The sequence below is a fragment of the Molothrus aeneus genome, chromosome 2 (assembly GCF_037042795.1).
Source record: "Molothrus aeneus isolate 106 chromosome 2, BPBGC_Maene_1.0, whole genome shotgun sequence".
In the NCBI taxonomy this organism is placed as follows: Eukaryota; Metazoa; Chordata; class Aves; order Passeriformes; family Icteridae; genus Molothrus; species Molothrus aeneus.
In genome coordinates this window covers 89,747,340-89,767,237 of record NC_089647.1, presented here as the reverse complement: position 1 = coordinate 89,767,237, position 19,898 = coordinate 89,747,340, and the positions used below count along the sequence as shown (strand labels likewise).

Sequence of the window (19,898 nt, the reverse complement as noted above, 5' to 3'; positions counted from 1 at the left end):
GACTGAATTCTTCTTGCAGCTGTGGATCTAGACAGCATATATAAGATTTTTTTATTTATTACTATAAACTAGGGGGTACAGAGAAAATATGCTTTAATATATAGAGCCTTTAAATTTTTAAAGATTTTTTAAAGAGACAGAACACAGGTAAGTGAAGAAAAAGATTAAAATTAGATACACAACAAGCAAACCTGGAAAATAAATAAAATTCTGAAATATTTCAGTAATGTTCCATGGCTCATTTCAGTACCTCTGCTTCTTGCTTTATTTGAACATTTTCTTTTTTCAGAGCTATGCACTGCTGCTGACTTTCAGCTTTTTCCAGAAGCACCACATCCAGCCTCTCTGTGAGAGCCTAATATTAAATGAAAAAGAACACTGAAAGAAGGGTTTCTTAACAATGGAAACAGTATAGAAACTCACATATAGATTATGACACTTTTTGTCAAATAAACACATCAGTCAGCAATTTAAAAATTGCTTTCAGCCCAAATAAAAATGATATGAAATAGGGAGACTAAAACAATGATTTTGGGTTCTTTTAAAAATTGTACTTGTGATCAGCTAACCTTTGCTTACCAGGTGATGGTGGTGAAGTTCCCTTTCTGTAGAAAAGAAATCTCCAGCCAAATTAGTCAAAACAATTCTCTAATTGAGAAATTCCTCCTCAGTACCAATTTTCACCTTCGTATGCTATGACCCGTATCTTGAGAAAAACAGATCCTTAAAGTATTTCTTGTGACAAGCAACTTGAATTATGTGTTTCTAATCTCATCAAATGATTGTCTCAGAACTTTTCTAAATGGCTAAAGTCTTTCTCCAATGGTCACTCCAAAATAAACAAAAGCTGGTCTAACCAGCCAAACAAGGAAAAGTCTTGCTGGGGACATTTGTAGAGTTACAGAACAGTTTGGGTGGGTGGGGACCTTTAAAGGCCATCTAGTCTAACCCCCCTGCAGTGAGCAGGGACATCTTCAACTCCATCAGGTGGCTCAGGTTGAATGAACCCCATTCAACCTGATCTTGAATATTTCCAAGAGTGGGGAATCTACCACCTCTCTGAGCAACCTTTTCCAATGTTTCACTGCCCTCTGTGTAAAAAAAAACAACAATCTTCCTTATATCTGATCTAAATCAACCCTCTTTTCATTTAAAACTCCATTATCCCTTGTTCTATTGCAACAGGCCCTTCTGAAGTTCGTCCACATCTCATAAGCTCCCTTCAGGTACTGAAGTGCTGTGGTAAGCTCTGTCTGGAAAGTGTACTACTTTGTACTATTCCTCACAGAGCCAAGAGTGTTTGCTGGCAAGTGGAGTAAGGATGTGAGGGGAGAAGGAATAAAAGGTTTTAGGAAGTGTCTTGGACTCCTGCAGATTGATTCCATTCAATTTGAATAACGATTTTCAAGTTATTAACTTTTTACCAAATTATTTCAGTGGATTTATTTCAGCTAACTTTACATAATACAATAGAAAACAATTACATATTCCTACCTGAATAATATCATCAGATCCTGCAGTAGCTGCTTTAGATCTGAGTTCTTCAATTTCTTTCTCCAGTTCTTAAAATGTAAAGAAACATTACAGTATGAATTGATGCTGCATCACAGTAGCAAATTTTAGTAAATCCTGTGCCTGACAACACTTCTATTCAAATCAGAGAAGTCTTTTACTTCACCAATTTTTGTTTGTTACTGAGTGATAGACAGGACTAACAGAGAACAAATATTCAGTACTACTTCTCCAGTCCTGACACCAAGCATGGGTTCCTGAGAAAGCAAAACTTCCTGGCTTGGATAGAGGAACAACAGATAGAAATTCTTCTGAAGATCATCCATCTTACCTTCTATTTCATGGTAAATTTAAATCAGAGGAAAGATACTCAGTTTCTACTGTTTCTCTAAAAATAGGCAGCAAGCAGAAGAACAAGATCTTATGAATAATCACACTGAGGAAAAGCCTGGTACAGCCCATTTCTGTATCCTTATTGTTTCAGAGGGCAGCTACCAGCAGTCAGCATAACTGTAATTCCAAACAAGGGGAAGTGACACCAGTCCAAGTAGTGGGCCACTGGAGGAAAAGAGACTGCAGAGTGGACAAGGACAGCACATGAGAGCACAGATTTACAGGCACTTTTAGGTGTTAAGCATAAAAATTTGTTTGGTATATTTTACAATTTCTTGCTAAAGCAATAAACAAATATAAAGTAGCAATCTATCACAGAAGTCATTGTACCCTACAACAAACTAAACTCTACTAATTATGCAAAAAAAAAACCCCAGACATTCCTCCTCCTATTTGCTTCCTGAAAATCAACCTGCACCAATACGGGGAAGAGACAATGACAAATCCCACTTCCAACTTTTCCACAAGCTACACTGTTCCATCATGCCATACTGTCAGACCAAAATGAATTTAATACCTGACAAAAGCAATGCTTCTTTTCTTTTTCTTAATCAAATTACTTCGGTCCTTATCCTCCCACCATAAAAAGCAAAATTGAAGAAAAATAAAATCTAGTATTTTTGCCTAGAATTTAAATCTACCTATCAAAATCACACAGTGATATTTGAAAAGGTCAGGTAGTGCCAAGCATTAAGGCAGAAATTGCACTTTCCAGTAAGATACCTGCACATCTTGACTTCACTTTCTGTATAAGCATCATTTGCTTTTTTGCAAACTTGATGAGGTCTTCTTTGGGCAATGTGTCCAGCTGTAAAGAAAGTATATATCAGAGAAACCAGTTTCCTCTAACCCAGATGGAAATAGAAACAAGGCCTTTTAGCATCAGACTTCCAAAAAGCTGAATTTTAGGACAAGAAATTCTTACCATACATTTGCAAGAAGTGTAACATTTCAAAGAAGAATAACAGTCCAAGTTACTGATGCTCTGTTATCCAATTCTGTTATTTCAATTACAGTAACAGAAACTACTCCTCATTCTGTACCTTTTCTGAAACAATTCTGAAGCACACAATTGGGCAGCATTGGTTAGGAAAACTCATTTAGGAAGGATTATAATTCAGTAATACAATTTGAACAATATTTTGAAAATAGCATGCTGACCTAACATTGTCATTGTTTAAATTTACTTCCACTGTATGCAAAGATGTCTGTGTCCATTATGAAAAAGACTGCTGCCAAAACTGGATGCTATTAATAATTTATCAAATATAACAGGATGTGAACATATCAAAAAGAGATTTTTTTTTTCCTCATGGTTTCCAAAACATTTTATCTTAATGTTTGTAAGTTAATTTTTCCTGTCTAGAAGAAATGTTAAAAATATCTTTGTCTTCCTATTAGTCACAGCTTGCATGCTAACCCTTGCAACTACTGCTATCCAAATAAATTAGGTTTGTGAGGACTGATTACCTTTGATTTGCCTGATCCTGGTGTGCCAGAAGATGCCACCATCTCCTGCCCAGCATCTTGAACCTACAACAAAGTTCAATCTGCAGTAACAGACTTTTTGGTGTAAGACTACCAAAAGAACTAATTGAAGGTCTCCAAACTGAGAGGAACTGAATATAGTGAAAGCACAAGGAAAAAAGCAAAACAAAAATTTTAAAACAACATGTATTTGTAGGATGAGTCAGAAACATAGCAGAAAAAGATCTACTGTCATTATTAGAACAGCAGAATGGAAAGCTCCCAATGTCCAAACCATGATTTTATGATTCCATTACTGAATGGACATCTAGAGCTTATACAGTACTGCAAATTAATTTTATTTACAAGCAGTTTCAAAAGCATGACTCACTATCTTGTTCTTAAAAGAACCATTAAAAAAAAGCAAGAACAACAACAAAAAAAACAAAAGAAAGCCAAACCAAACAAACAAACAAGCCACCCCAAAAAACCCCAAAGAACAACAACAACAAGAAAACAAATAAAAAAAAAACCAACCAAAAAAACTTGTAGAGAGTTGCAGTTCAATCAAACCTTGAGAACTTTTGAACCACATAAGCTCCTAATCTTTTTTTGTTTCCTTTTTAAACACACTGGTTTATCTCTACAAGTGTTAGCCTATCAAATATATTCCAAAAGATTCGGCAAAGTCAGGGCTCATTTGGACAAATTATAACCCTTCTCTTCCTTTTTTTTAAGCATGCAAGTCCTCACTAGGATTGCTGGCCTGACAAACATATCTGAAAAGGCTCTGCAAATTCTGGGCTCTCTATCTCTAAAATAAATGCAAAATGCCTTCTACTGTAAACTTTCACAGATCTAATCTGGGAGACTGTTGCTTTACAGTGGTTTAGATGGGATATGCTTATGTATAATCAGGAACACAAAGAAATGTATGTAGCCACAATGCTGCAAAGGAAAAGGGAACAGACGCTTCCAATATATCAGGAATAGCATTTCCAAGCCTTCACATTTACCCTACTTTTTTCTTCATACCATCTATCATATGGGCATAAGTATAAAAGTGAAGAGGTGTATATATAAATATTTGTATTTTTATATATCTAGATGTTTGTGTGTGTATGTGTATGTATTTACACCTACCCTCACGTTCATTCTGCTACTCTCTTCATTCTGCCAAAAAAATCAAAACCCTTATGGTAGAAACTAAGGAAGAACCAAACTGGATCTGAGCACTATGAGTGAGAATGGACAATCACTAATAATTTGGACAGAACAGGTGATACAGATAACAAAAAGCATCACCTTTGGAAATATGAGTTCAAGTACAGATGAAGGACAAAGGCAGTTATAGTCATCTATGTACACATATGCTAAATGTTTGATTTTCTTTTAAGATGGCAAAAAGAAACTTATTAGAAAAAAATGTGCTGTACAGCATTAGGAAAAAAGCTATAAAGTTTCAGATTTTCTTAGGATGTAACTTTGTCAACATTTACACTCCTAATATTTTAGCACTCGGACAGCAAAATGAATTATAACAAACTGCATGTACTGTTCAGAAAATGACAGCTTGCCACTCTCCATACTTCAGCAAGGTCAGACAGATTTTCTTCTCACAATACTTTTACTCCTTTAAGCTAATACATACAGAAGCAGAATCACATACTGTGTAAAGCAATGCATCCAGTTTTGCTGTTCTGGTAACTGAACCCAGAGGCAGCTCATGTAGAGGGCTTCACCCACTTGAGTTAGAAGAAAAATTATGAAGATGAGCTACCAAAAAACCCTGAACTTTTCACTGATTAGTTGCATCCGAGCTGTGAGCCAGCAGCTACTAAGTATGCTTTTAAGCCCAATACAATCCTGTATGGTTTCTAGTCCACCATTCTGAATTCTGGATGCTTCCACAGTTTACTGAGATAGATATAGATATATATATACACACACATTCTATTTTAGATTTTATTTCAAGCCTACTTTACCCCCTGCACTAAGGGGTTTCCATGCCACATTTCAAGATGTTCTATGTATTTTAACTGATATCTATCCCTTACCTTTGCAATAGCTTAACATCTTCTTAGAAAGCCTAACCAATGCATAAATGCAATATACTAGCCTTTGCTGTGAACTGTGGCAGTAGTGGCCATCATGAACAGCAATTTTCTGAGCAGTGTGCAACTATTAGACATCACCAACCCTAAGTGTACCAAGTCACATCAAAACACATTTTGACTTGTGACTGCTTCAACCAACAGCGGCATTGAACCTCTATTAGAATGTGGGACACAAGCAGCACAGACACTAGGAGAGTTAATTTAATGTGTGAACTCAAAATTCCTCAGTGTTGCCTTTGGATTTGCCTTGATGTTTATAAAAGCTACACTAGATACAGACGCCTCAGTGCTCTTATTTGTTTGCGTTGGTAGGTGTTTCACAGCTGACGTCCTGTTAACACATCGGGTCACCTCAGAGGAGAAGGAACCCTTGTTCGCCCGTGGGTGCTGTCACACAGTAACCACTCGAAGCCCTTGCCCTGTGTCCGTCACCCGAGTGTCGCTGCCCTGCAGTCAGCGCTGCCCGCTCACCCAGCCCGTGCCAACAGGGCGACGTCCCCACCTCCTAAGCATGAGGGGCACTAAACAAGCCCCTTGCAGCCCGCACCGGCGCTGCCATTTCCGCAGGGCAGAGGCAGCGGCAGGGCCCCCTTCCCACCCCGGCCTCCCTCACAGCTGCGCCACCCGCGGGGGCTGCGAGGCGGCGGCCAAGGGCGCCCAGCGCCCCACGGGCTTCACCGCCCGTCACCGCGGGAAGGGACAGGAGCCCACGGCGTGGGAGGGGCTGGTCCGCACCTTCCCCGCTTCCCCGTGCCGCACGCCAAGGTCACGCACCGCCCCCTCTGCACCCGCCCCAGCTGCGGTGACCCCGAGGGCTCCGCGGCCCCTCTGCCCAAGCCCGCCGCGTTACCTCCATGGCGGGGCCGGCCGGCTGCAGGGGCGGGGAGATCGCGGCGCCACAGCCGCTGCAAACGCCGCTACATCCTCCCCGAGCCGCTTCCGCCTCCGTCATCCCGGCACGCCGGGCTCGTCGGGCTCGGCCTGTCCGTCACGGAGCGCCGCCTCGGAGCCGGGCGGGGCCGAACCAAGAGCCCGCGGCCTCGGCAGCTGAGCCCACCTGAATAGGGCCGTGGGCCGACCTCGTGTTCTCCGCCTTATGAAAAGGGGAAGGGGTACAGCTACAACACGAGTGCACCCTGCTATTCCCTGTTCCTGAAGGGCTCCTAAGGGCAAAGCAGTGCTGCAGGCGCGTCTCTCACTGCCGCCATAAGGAGAGTGTGAGGTGGAGGGTGACGTGCTCGGGCAGAAACAGAGCGATTTAAGACCCTGTTTTTAATACCTTGATGGGAGCACAAATTGATTTAAATTATTTATCAAATAAATGCGACTGGTGCCACTAGGATGGTGCGAGACTTTGCATCAGTGCCCAGCGACAGGACAAGGAGCAATGGCCTCAAATAAAACCACAAGAAGTTTCACCCCAACATGAGAAAGAATTTCTTTACTTAAGGGTGACAGAGCACTGGCACAGCTGCCCAGGGATCTTGTGGAGTCTCCCTCTGGAGACATTCAAACCCCACCTGGACCCATTCTTTGGCACCTGCTCTAGGTGACCCTGCCTTGGCTCGGGGGTTGGATGAGATGATCACCAGAGGTCCCTTCCAACCCTAAAAATTCCATGATTCTGCAAATTAAAAAATGAATGTGAAGGACTACCAGAGCAAATAGCAGAACCTAGGTGTTACGGCTTTTAATTGCATATTCTTAAAGAGACTTTTTATGCCTGTTTGAGTAGATGTTTGAGGGGAACAATGCCTACTTTAAAGGGCACGCATTTTTCATTGTAACCATGCATGCACTTTGGTAGTGCCTGAATAATTTTTCACATTTCATGATAAGTAATTGATTTTTGATGAAAAGTTGCCTGGGAAAAACAATTTAGGCATATTATTCTGTTTATGGTTCACTGGGTGAGTACTGAATATCACCGAATTAATTATATTGTCATGAGAGAATATGTAGTTTAATAAAAAAGGAGAGTCGTTTGTTGAAATGCTTGTCTTGGAAGAATAACTGTGTTTTTCCAAGTCTGCTTACTGTCATTCTTCTTCTAAAATTCAAATGGCAAATAGTGAGAAAAAGCAGAAAGCTTCTTCACATATACCTAAGAAAGTATTTTTTCTCCCACCTCCAAGGCATTCACTGTCCATTATATATATTCATATATCTCTACTTAGGCAGCTACACAACAGTAGCAGGAGCACATGGTTCCATGCTCACAGAGGTTGCTGGCAAGGGGCACATGTCCCTAACCAAAAAGCATGACAGTGTTTTTTCATTACTTCTATTATTATACTTTTTAGAAGCTTCAGAGGAAATTAAACAGATTTATTCTTTCCTTCCCCTTTCACAGTGGGGTACTCTAAACTGGTTACCTATGCCTGTGTTGCTCTGATCTAAGGTGGGGATTTCATACAATTTCAATAAGAGCTTTTTGAGATAGAGTCCTTCCAACACCATTCCAGAGCAGAAGCTTTTCACCCCAAACTGTGCCATACTGCACGGCTCTGTGCTTTGAGGTCAGCCTCCAACTGAATTTGAATATTTGGGAAGAACACTGTAGGAAACTAACCTTCTTTTTTGGGAATCCACAGAGAGAACAATGTTTCATGCACATTTGTTCTTTCTGCTTATGTTCAGACAGTATGTATTGTGTACCAACTCTTGGGTCATCTCATCATTTAACCTACAAGGGAATTGATTTTGGAGCTCATCCAAGGCAGACACAAAAGAGTTTTCAGAGGTGTTAGTACTGAAGACAGTGAGCTACCAGCTCACTCACTGCAGGCTTTCTGTAGCTGATTCTTGCTAGGGACCACTCAGCCCTCCCTCCATTTTATGTAACAGAGTTTAGGCATATTATACATTTGAGGCTGTCTTAACAGTCTCATTCTGGTCCTGAATTGCAACAGCAATTGCAAAGAATCCTGGTTAGGGAATGGTAGAAGAATTTTAAAATTTTCTAGAATAACTATAAGAAAAAGGGTTGAGGATTTTGTCTGTTGATTGTTTCAGTTTGTTACAATAAAGTGCAAGTTGCTCTGAATTTTTCAGGGAAAAATGTTTATTTGTACCTGCAATAGTCTGATAAAATTTTCTTAAACAATTTAAGAATTGTGTCTTACCTTTCTAGAAGGAGACAGTAAGATGATACATAATAATAAATGCAACTAACTCGAGACAAGATAAGTGAGAAAAACAAGAATAATTTACATAGTCCATATATCTCATGATTTTATTATCTTTGTAAAAGATAATTAATTCATATTTTAAATAGCATTGTCTATATAAAACAAGATTGCCAAGAGATTTATGAGATGTGTTGGGGCAGAGCATAACAAATTTTCAATTCTGCTTTCATTGAGAAGCCAAGTCTCACAGGGCTGTAATTAGTCTTTACATCAAGGTAGGGTACAAATGCTTGTTCACTATCATTGGAATTATTAGACCTGCAAGATTTTTCTGAAGTGCACAGAATGAGAAAATGCCTGTAATTTTCCTACTGGGGAATGTGGTTTTGGCATGAAGGAGCAGATGCTTTAAATACTTGCCACTGTAGAATCTTTGCAGCAAGTTCTGAGGATTGCAGACTCTTAGCTTTGACCTATGCTGGGCCAGTCAGAGTTCTTGCTTTGAGCTGCTTCTATGCCTTTTTTACATGCCAGGTTAATATAAAGGAAAACAGCACATGAATTTATAGTATGTTAACTATTCTCCTCTGTTTGGAAACTGAGAGCACCCCCCCCCTGTGCAGATGAACTGCAAATTATTTGGCTGACTATGGCCATTTTGTTGGGTTGAGGTTCAGTAGGTTCCCACAGGAGTGGAAGGGTACAGTGAAAAAAGAGTTATTTATCTCAGTACTATTTTGCTTATGAAAGATTTGGTTAGGTGTTAAAAAATTAGACTATATATACAGTCCTTAATTCTAGTCTTAAAATGTAATAAGAAACAGAGATGGGTAGTTTGTTGTTCTAACCTGCAAAAGCCAACAAGCCTTTTGATAGATTAATGTAAAACTCACACAAGGAAACATTTTGTTTTCACACCTAGTATGAGGTCTGACTACAAAAGTCTGTTCTATTGTTGACAGCACATGGAGAACTTTTAATTGCACACAGAGATAGTAGCAAATGTTGCTGAGTGATATTGGTACAATAACAAATTACTGCGAATCAAAAGGCCCAACTTTAACAAATAAAAAAATCAGTTACCTTAATTTTTAGGTGCCTGACCTAAAATTCTACCTGTATTTATATTGCCTGTACCAGAGCAGGACCTAGGGTAGCTTGCTTTTGAAATGATGCTTCTGTCTCCACAGTCATGGTAGATGGATATGATTGTACTGGGAGCCTTCAGTTCAGAAGGCAGTCTGAGCTCACACAGCTGATAGATACCAAGTGCCCTTGGAGCAGCCTATGCCAAAGCCCTTCTGCAAAAGAATCCATGAATAATCTGCTTCTTTCACATTAGCCACAGGGTGCTGCTCAATGATGGCTTTCCTGATCTACCTACACACTGCTTGGTCTGGAGGGCAGGCAGAGCCTTGTTTGTTATCCAGCCTAAGCCCATTACTTTCAGTCTGGCAGCACAGTTTGGCTGCATCTTAGAAGTGTGAAGGGCTTAACTCTCACTCTCAATGTGCCTCTAGGCCTACAGCCTACACTGAGACCTTGCAGCATTCATTGAGGATGTGAGGGAAATGAAAGCTTCAGTCCAGGCTTAAAATATGTTAATGCACTTCTGAAAAATGCCAGAATTGATAATTAACCTTGTTGTCAAGGTAAAACACTTTCTGAACATGTTGATGTAAACCATTAATATAAAGGATAATATCCATATCCAGTGTGGATAGGGCAAATTACATAAAATCTTCTTCCTCTGCATGGTCTGTTTTCCTAACTGGAGAAACAGAGAGTTTCAGTTCAAGTATGAAGCAGATCATCTATAGTTAGATTAGTAGAAAGGAAAGCACTGTCGCTCTGTCTTTGAATGCTAGCTAGGATGATAGAACAGCTCCCTTCTCTGTTTCTTTCTTTAATATTTTTGAGGCTCCGTGCTTCTTTCATTCTCTTTCACAAATGGTTGCATTCCACGTGAAGGTAAAATTTCTCCCATAGATGCTTTTGACAGCCAAGCTCAAGGGGGAATATGACTATTCTAGAATTAATACAGCAGTGTCTTTTAAATAGTCTGTATTGAAGCAGGAATCTTTGGTCATTCCCATGGGAGGATTTGTTTTGGTAGTTAATGCAGAGCTGCAAAACAGGACCACATGAACAGTTAACATGCATTTAATCAACACTGACCCTGAAACATTTTTTAGAGATGAATAACAAAGTTTCTGTACTATCAAAACCCAGCAGGACACTTTCTTCTAAAAGAAGAAACAAGCTGCATCAAAGAAGTTGCTGTGGGATTGCATTAGCTGAACTGACACAAGTCTTGTTAAACTGACATTGAAGATGTTGCATCTGAGAAGGTTAGTAAAGCTATGCATCTAGATAACTGGATGAAAATAAAGCATGGATGTATTTTTAGGACTTATGTCTAATATATTTCTGTACAGTTTTATCTCCACAGTAAACAGAGTCATGTGTTTGCATCAGAAGTGTGACAATAGTTTAATTATTTGAAATAATGTGGCTGTACACAGACAATCTCCTTCTGCAGGTGTTCATTGATTTACAGTATCTTACATAAAAATATATTAAATCTCTTACCTACTTTTGTTGGTATTAGTAAAAAAATCTCCATATGCATCATTTAAAGCTCTTCTGTACATAGCAACTGTCAGACCTAAAGATATAGAAGTTAAAGGCACTCTAGATGAGCCTTACAGTCACATACAGTCAAAATAGACACCAAACCATGGTAGAATCTATGAACTTTGAGGCATGCATACAACCCATTAACCTTTTTCCCAAATTTTCTTCATAACTACAAGTCAAATAATTTTCACTGGTAACAATAAACTACTCCCTGTAGTTTTACACTCGTGAACATTTTCCAAATCATGATTGAATCCATAAGTTGATCTCTCAGCTATGGTGGCTTGAGAAAGCCTAAAAAGCGGAGAGTCTCCACTTTTCTATCCTCCTGCCAGCTATGTTTTGTCAAAATAGTTAAGATTCCTGTCTGAATATATAGACAGATAATATCAATAGCATAAGAAAAGCCACTTCTTATGTAGCCACACATCAAGTGTTTGTTTCTCCCCTTTTGTATTCTAGGACTGCAGTCTGACCTGTGGTACTTTTTATCTGTTGTTTATAGCAGCTGAATTGCAGCTGGGTGACCTTTTGTACTCCACTGCTCATAAAATGTCACCAAGCTCCTGAGTTAAGCATGTTTTCCATTTACTGATACCTCTTGTGGCACTGAATGAGGATTAGATTGACAAACTGTGCTGACTCACGTAGTTTCATAGAGCAACCCAAGAGAGTGGAAATATCTGAAAGAGCAGGCAACACCTTTTCTTCATACCAGTGAGACAGTAAATCAAGTTAATCATAAACAAAACCCAAACAAGTAGCAGAAATCTCCTCAAGCTGGTATTTAGCCTTGCTCTTGCTGTGATGAACAGCAGTGCCTCTGACAGATAATTTTTTCTTGGGTAGTCATTTTACTGAGACATCCTTTGTTTGTGGGCAGGAATCTGTGGACCTGAAGTTTAAAAAAAATAAAAATTATACTAATGTAGTAAATACATGCTTCCAGTTTCAGTGATTCCAGCATTTTTGGGGAAAACTCTATGGGCCAGGACAATGTAACCTCCTACATTTACCAGGCAAGTTTTTTGTTTGTTATCAAATTGATGCAAGGTATTGCTGCCCTGTATGATTGCATTCACTTTAGATATGTGCTGCCCTTTATGGCTGTGTTAATGACTGCAATATGTGGACTAAATAAGTAGCCTGAAATGAGCTTTGCATTTGGCAGCTGCTCATATTGCTACAGCTTTTTAGCTTACTTTTAACTCTCCATGAGCCAAAGAGAAAATATCCCCAGCAAACCTTTTTGTATTAAACTTGACTAAACTAGAATAAATGAGACCAAGGCATACTTTCCTTTAGCTGCTGTAATCTACATTCTGTTCCCTCTAACATTCAGAGTGCAAACTCAGTTAAGCAGGAAGTGGCCTTTTTTGCATGCCAATTCCATGATGGCACTTTAAATCCAAAAGTGGATTAGTAACAGTTGCCTATAATTAAATGGGTTATGAATTGCTTTAGTTAATTTTGCACAAGCTCAAAGCAAGCCTGTAGTTATGGTACTAATGCTGAAGCAGAACTGGTTTTTATTTTCCAGTATCTACCAGGCCCTATTGCAACTAAGAGCCTGAACAAGCTATTTATATATTTGATTGGTAAGGTAAAGGAGAAGGCAATGACATGAAGTATCTGATGAACACTTTTACAACAGTGAAGAGACAGATGGCATTTGCAGCATTGACTCTTCACCTGGTTCATACCAACTCAGAATTTTCCAAATGTTACAAGAACATTATGATGTCCAGTTCAAAAGGCAAATGTAAGATGCAATAAGGACTACTGTGCCCACAGCTAGACTGTAAATAAATGCCTCTATATAGCCCTTCAGCAATTTTTATCAAAGGAAGTAATGGGTGTTTGGTGTTTTGGAAATGTTGCTTTCATTTCAACAGCATTTCTTATGTCCAACTTAAAATGAGAGAAAATGAAATTTATTCTACATTGTGCACTTCTGTTCCTCTCTTTATGCTTGACCACCTTTAAATTTATATATTGTTATTTATTGATTAATGTTCATACAATCTGTTGCATTCTTTTAACACCTTTTTTCCTGTTGGCTCCTAGTTTTTGTTAGAGTTTGATTTGAAAATGCCAGTAATATCAACTGCAGTTTTACAAAGATCAAAACCCACAGCATCTTTGAAATATTTTTATTAATGCTGAAAGTACCTGTGGTGGGGGGTGACTGAGAATTGTCCAGTGGAGTTATTTTCTTGAGGGAGATTTTAACTTTGGCATAATTTGGGCCAAATTATGCCAAATTATTTGGACTCTCCCAATAATGAAAAATCAGTGATGTGTGAAAGGAAGATCTTAGGGTCACTGGCATTTTGTGAAAGAAAAGCAAAATATATAACATGGGAAAAGATGAAGATCATAAATTTCAATTGCAAGTAATTACAATTCCACGCGAAAAACAAGAGAGGTATCAGACATTTTCTTCTTATAATCTTCATCAAATTTCTCATTCTGTGCCACAGTGAAATGATTCTTCCAGTCTGCAACGGTCCCTAAGAAATTACAAAGCAAAAAATGAGAAAAGATTTGATTTACCAGTATTTCCTGAAGCTCATTATCCACAACTTATTGGATACTTGTACTTCAATGCTTATTTCAAAATGACAGAATGACAACCAGAGAGGGTTGATGTCAGTAACAAACCTCAGTACCTTTTCTCATGAATGGGGAAATGGAATGATCCATTATTCCTTGAAAGTCTTTAGTGTAGTTTGCCATGGGATTTTCCTTCATTACCTCAAATGAGGTGTTATGGACTATCTTGTTTAGAACCTCCTGACTCAGATCCTTCTCTAGGAACTTTGCAATCTTCTGAATTTCTCGCTTTGGATTCTGCAGAAACAATTACATGGGATAAGACACAGAGCTAGGAAAAGCAAAGAAATCAAAGGTCATGTGAGAGTTGCAATCCTCACACAGAGAAGTTCAGGTTACTGTATTTACTGATACTGGCATTATAATATAAAACTGTTGCTTGTAGTTAGTTTCTACTAGACTTACAGATTTCAGAGCTCTATAAACACATGTTCAGCCTTTTACCTCCTTCATATCTTCATAGAAGAGATAGAGTATACGGTGCTTATCTTTTGCTTTCCACCATCCTTTTACGTGGTCATACCAGGAACCCCAGAGGACTGAAAAAGAAGTAACATCAGCAGCTATAAATGCTGATTGTGTCTTTAACACATGTGGCACTCATGTTTGCCACTTAACCAATACCTGTGAATTTCCAAGCCGGTTTTGAATCAGTCTGGCTGTGGTAATAAGCACTGAGAGTGCTTGCTACAGCATTTTTGCTATTAATCCCTCAGGTTTATGGATGCTTAGAACAGGACTCGTGTAACTTTCAAGGGCAGCAAATGCAGATGCATTATAGTCAATGAAAACACACATTTCCAGTATTCATTTGATCATCTGGACAAGGCTTGTCTTAATTAGCCCTGCTTTGAGCAGGGCAGGGGTTGGGAATGTATGGACAACAAAAATCCATTCCAGCTTGCATGATTCTATGATTCTACCTGGTTTCAATATTTGCTATGCTGTCAGAAATGCCTGCTTCTCTCAAGCGAGTGTCAAAATGATTAGCTAAGACAGAAGTAAATATGTTCTATACTGTATGTCTGCTCTGAGACAGATAGCTCCCAAGCTGAGCTGGTCAAACACAAGGCATAAGGTCTCCTTTGGACATGTGACTCTCATGCTGGTTCAGACAGTGGTATCTCTAGGCCTACATGGTGGCAAAAACATTAATGACCTAAGGAAGCTTTAGTGACTCAAACTGTAAACTGCCATCCACTTGACCAAATTTTGTTTCTTGGATATCCTGTGATATCAGCACCTCTTTTAGAAAGGGAAGAATCTGCTTCTGGGGTTGCCTGCCCTTAGTTAGAGAACTGTCTTTTTTCCGACACCTGATTTTTATATACAATAATTTAGGTACAAAGACTTCCTTATCTCAATTTCACACTGCACATTTCTATCCAAATTAACTCTCCACTTCTTTTTTAAATTTCAAATATTATCAGTTTATAGTAAGACCAGTTAAACCATTGTTCCTTTTCAAATGGCTTACTTTAATCTCAGAGAGAAGAGATGAAGCCTGAAAATTGTGATATATGTTTCTGAATTACAACAGAATAAAGATTAGTGTTTATATTTTTTCTCAAAATGGAAGCATAAAGATAGATTTAATCCTTTAGGTAATAATAAAAATTTGTGAATGAAGAAAAATTATGACTGAAACACCTTCAGCAGATATCCTTCTTCAGTATCTGCACAGGATTTCAAACCATAACTGAAATTAAAAAACCAATGCCATGCATTCTTAAAATGATCAAAGTCTCATATACAACTGATTGCAGTTAATCACCTTTTCCAGTCATGAATTTCTCCACAAACTCCTCCCAGGTTCCTGGATCAGGCAATCCTTTATTCATTCTGTGGAAATGGTAGTATGACACCAGGTTGTCTTTTGCATTTCTTGCCACATAGATTATCTTTATTAATATGAAAAGAGAGAGAGAAAGAAATTAACTTGCATATACAAATATAGTTATTGAGCATCTCCTGGAGTTTTCTCTTAGAGCCTGCTGGTAGAGATTTAAGAGGTTTTGCTTTGAAGTTGCCATTTTCTAGAATCCAGCTCAGGTAACTGAGTTGTGACTTTAGATTCCCACAGACTTCACACATTAAAGGGAAAATATTTTTTAACACCTTTTGATTTCCCAGCAATTCTGGAAAACATATTCTTCCCTGGTTTATGTCACTTTCTTTGTCTGTGAGGTAGAGTAGGACTCTTCAGCCTTACCTTACAGTTTTGTTCCCAGAAGGATGGAGGCAGCAGCTGCACGGGCAGATGAGTTTTTATTGTCCGTGGAGATGGCATGGCTTCAGCTAACTCCAGACCTGTGGGATGTTTAATTATGAAAAGTTGTTCTCTAAATTGAACTAGCACTTCTTTCCTATGCTCACACATGTAATTGTGACTGTGACTTTCCAGCAGTTCACCTTGCACTGATCACTCATCTCCAAAGCACTTACTAGTAGGGTAACATATACAACATTACTTAAGCATTTTCAGTGTTTCTAGAGAAAATTTGACCTGTGTATTTGAGTAGAAAAGATTTATATCTTTTTGCTTTCTTGGGCCCATACTTTCTTTCAAAGGGATTATGATAAATACTGATTTTTATTTATCCAACCAAAGTTTTTCCTTTGCAATATTTGGTGGTCTCCTTCCACCTTAGAGGTAAGAAATATTAGTTTCTAGGATACAAGAATATGACGGCTGACTTGACTTTGTGGATAGCACATAAAGAGAAAGTAGGAGAATGACGGTGGATTTTCAGTAGCTATGGATATATGGGACTACTTGGGAATATCTGATGATATTTGGAGATGTGTTATCTCCTTCCCTTTCCCTTTTAGACATCTATCATGACCTCCATAATTTTTTTCCCTGTCATCATGTCTCATCCTCTGTCATCTATCATTTTTGTCTCTCTCTGAGTCAACACAGTCTAGTTTAGAAGAGAAAAAGTAGCACTTCTGCAGAGCTAGTCAAGCTTTTTAGCTTCAGGTGTGAGAGTCTGACTTAACGATTTGTGTGGAAATGGAGCCCTTGCTGAGGGAGACTTTTGTAAGAAGCTGCAAGCCAGTGGAGCCTGCTGTTTGCCTGAATGTTCCATAGCTTGTTTAGATGACTAGACCCTGGAGCTGAGCAGCAGTTACTTGAAACAGTAGCAAAACCACTAAAAACATTATGCACCTCTCAGAAAGAGGTCCATGACATGTGTTTCCTTCCATACAGCCTGTAGTCTCAGAATGGCATTCAATTGCCTCCGTGCCCCATTCAATTGCCATTATATACATATCTGCTGCTGGTTTAGATACTGTGGAGTATCAAACACAGCTTCAGATACTACTACAAAACATCGTGGTCTTCAGTAGCACCTGAAGCAATCCCATCTGCCAGCCTTGCAGCACCTTGAGTAGCACTAGATGTTTATGTTAAAGCACCTGAACTGGTCCTTAATAGCCAAAATGGTGCTTAGTTCAAGAACAAAGCAAGTGGGACCTTTTCCAGGACACTTGTGGCATCAGCACTATGTGCTTGTTTTGTTTCATTTTGTTTAAAATACAGATAATATTCACCTGAGTAACGTGCAGATGGAGGCTCTGCCAAAAACCACTCGAGGAAAGGGTGGCGTTTGTAAGTAGTCTCACGTTTACACTTCTCAGTATCTCCATTTTGTTGAATCATATCCACTATCTCCTGGGTCCATGTGGTACCTGAAAATGTCAAGTGTTTAGATGTTTCCACCCAGGACAGCCTAGAGTTTCTTGTATTAGGGCACTGAAAGCCAGAAGGATGGACTCTGTGCTAATGGGGGAAAGAGTAGCATAGAAAATAATAGACAAAATGGAAAAAGAGTGCAATACAGGCAAAATGCCTAATTAAGCAACAAAGGTAATTCTCAAAGCTCAATTCAGGAATTCCATTTTAGACAGATTTCTTCTTGCCTAAGGAAATAAGTCCCCACACCAATACTGAAAAAAACACTGGGATAAACTGACTATTGTTGGGAGAATATTATTTGCAGAGGAATGAAACGCCCTCCTTTAATCCCTCACAAAAAATTCAGCTATTTTGTTTTCATACTGAATTTGAGTAAAAAAATGCGATACCTGAACTTCAGTGAGTTAAAATTTCATACACTTTGAAAATATAAAAAAGTGGAAGTATTTGCAAAGTTTGCCTTTGAACCATGTTAATGAAAGTCTGTACATTTCATCTGCCTGAGTGACTGCAACATTTGTGAGAGTTACAGTATAGTGTATCTCATGTGTCACTTTTATTTTATAGCTGTCATCTCTGTGTCAGCCACATCTCCTCTGAGGTACTGTGTCAGGTCAGCTAGAGAACAGGCTAAGGGATAAATTGGAAAGCAATTTAGGCAGGAGACTCAGCCCTTCTTAAGATGCTTGTGTTGTGCATCTCACACAGATATGACATAATGTCAAATGGAATCCTAACTTTATTTATTTTCAGTTCAGTGGCTGGAAGGTTTTAATCCCAGCTGGGTAAAATAATGTGGTTTTGCCTTTAGTATACAGGTAGTAAATCAAAAGCCTTCAGGTTTTACAAAAAACTAATGGTGGATTTTTTTGTTAAAAACATTTTTCCCCTACTGACAAAAAGAAAGCCCTAAAAATTGTTGCTAATTAAAATAATTATTTTTATGATGATCAAATTCTCCCATATATGTTCCTGAATCTCCTGTAAAAACTGTATGTTTTTATTCATACAGAATTCATATTGATGCTTGTTATTAATTGTTTTCTTGTGTAGTAAGTATAAAGGGTTTGATGAAGAGGAGAAATATTGTCCAGTCACTGAGTAAAATGCCAGATAGCTAATAATAATGGTGGTATTTTTCTTTGTTGGTTTGTTGACCAAAATTATTAAATTAATTTGGTTATTTTAAAGAATTAGTAAATTTTCAGAAATCACTACTTGTTTATACAAAAAATCATTCTCCAAATACATAATTGTTTCATAATCATACAGTTAGTTTCTATTATTTCTTAGTAATGATCACTTATTTCTAGGCACTGTTAAATTACTACATATTGGTGGAAAACTCCTATTGTCACCATTAATACAAATGTATATAATCTCAGTTAAAGGTAGCAATTTTAGGTCATTAGACTTTGGGTGTTTGTACTTTAGTAGTAACAGGTAGTTGATGCATCTGCCAAAGAAGTCAGGAGTTACTAGTCACAGCTGACACAGCTTCATTTCATTAAAATATGTCTAGTTTGGAGTTAAACAAATATCAGTCACAATAAAAAAAAAATCTCAATCCCATCAATAAACATGATGCCAAACTTTTCTATTCTGTTTCCTACCCACACCAACCTGCTTTTGCATAGGTTGCAATGAGCACATCATCAGGCTTGGCTTTGAACTTCCACACTTGGTCCCAAATGCTGGCAATTGGTTGTGTGAGGAGAACACCATCCAATTCAAATAACCCAGGTTGAATCACTGTCTCTTCCAGACTCAAATCTTTCATTTTATTCATGGCAATGAGAACTGCATGAAGAAAGGCTTAGAATTAACATGGCTGCTCTGAAAAAAATCTGAATTTACTCATCTTGAGGTCTCTCTTATTGACAAAATTCCATGTCCTCTGATTTCTTTTTGCCATGATTTGGTCTATCTGGATATATATAGACCCCTTAAAGATGGATCTCATTTTCAGAAATGCATGGTGTATTGCTAGTGGTAGTTTTCTGTGTCTCTAAAAATCACTTTGTTTACTCAGATACAAGAAGAGAAAAAAGTCATTATTCTCATATCAAACACATTCATGTAAAATTCTGATGATTGGTATGAAGGCTTCTAAAGGCAAAAAAAAAAGTAATCAGAGGTGTGATTCAAAAGAAGGCAGAGAATAACAGCAGGTAATGAAATCAACACACAGGACCCAGTCCTTCCTCTGTGAAGAAAATAAACAGAAATGCCTGCTAACACCCTTTGTGCCTTATACTTACAAAAATATTTACAGACCTTTTCCGTGTTTCGTTCCTGGATCTTAGCACTCTTGGAGCT

General features: G+C 38.5%; 2 protein-coding genes across 2 annotated transcripts in view; both read right to left on the bottom strand.

The window, feature by feature from the left end:
• Positions 1-6,441, bottom strand: part of GCC2 (GRIP and coiled-coil domain containing 2) — a 31,530-nt gene extending 25,089 nt beyond the window's left edge. Inside the window, exons 1-5 of the mRNA XM_066545266.1 lie at positions 6,340-6,441; positions 3,376-3,438; positions 2,629-2,713; positions 1,495-1,562; positions 251-355 (exon numbers count right to left, since the gene is read on the bottom strand). Coding sequence (XP_066401363.1) covers positions 251-355; positions 1,495-1,562; positions 2,629-2,713; positions 3,376-3,438; positions 6,340-6,441 — 423 coding nt within the window. The remainder of the gene's footprint in view (positions 1-250; positions 356-1,494; positions 1,563-2,628; positions 2,714-3,375; positions 3,439-6,339) is intronic.
• A 7,219-nt stretch (positions 6,442-13,660) lies between these two features.
• Positions 13,661-19,368, bottom strand: SULT1C4 (sulfotransferase family 1C member 4). The gene is made up of 7 exons (XM_066571605.1): positions 19,203-19,368; positions 17,435-17,572; positions 16,089-16,186; positions 15,651-15,777; positions 14,321-14,415; positions 13,933-14,113; positions 13,661-13,773 (listed from the first exon to the last, which is right to left on the bottom strand). The coding sequence occupies exons 1-7, from the start codon at positions 19,366-19,368 to the stop codon at positions 13,661-13,663; spliced, it is 918 nt and encodes a 305-aa protein (XP_066427702.1).
• Between the last annotated feature and the right edge of the window lie 530 nt (positions 19,369-19,898).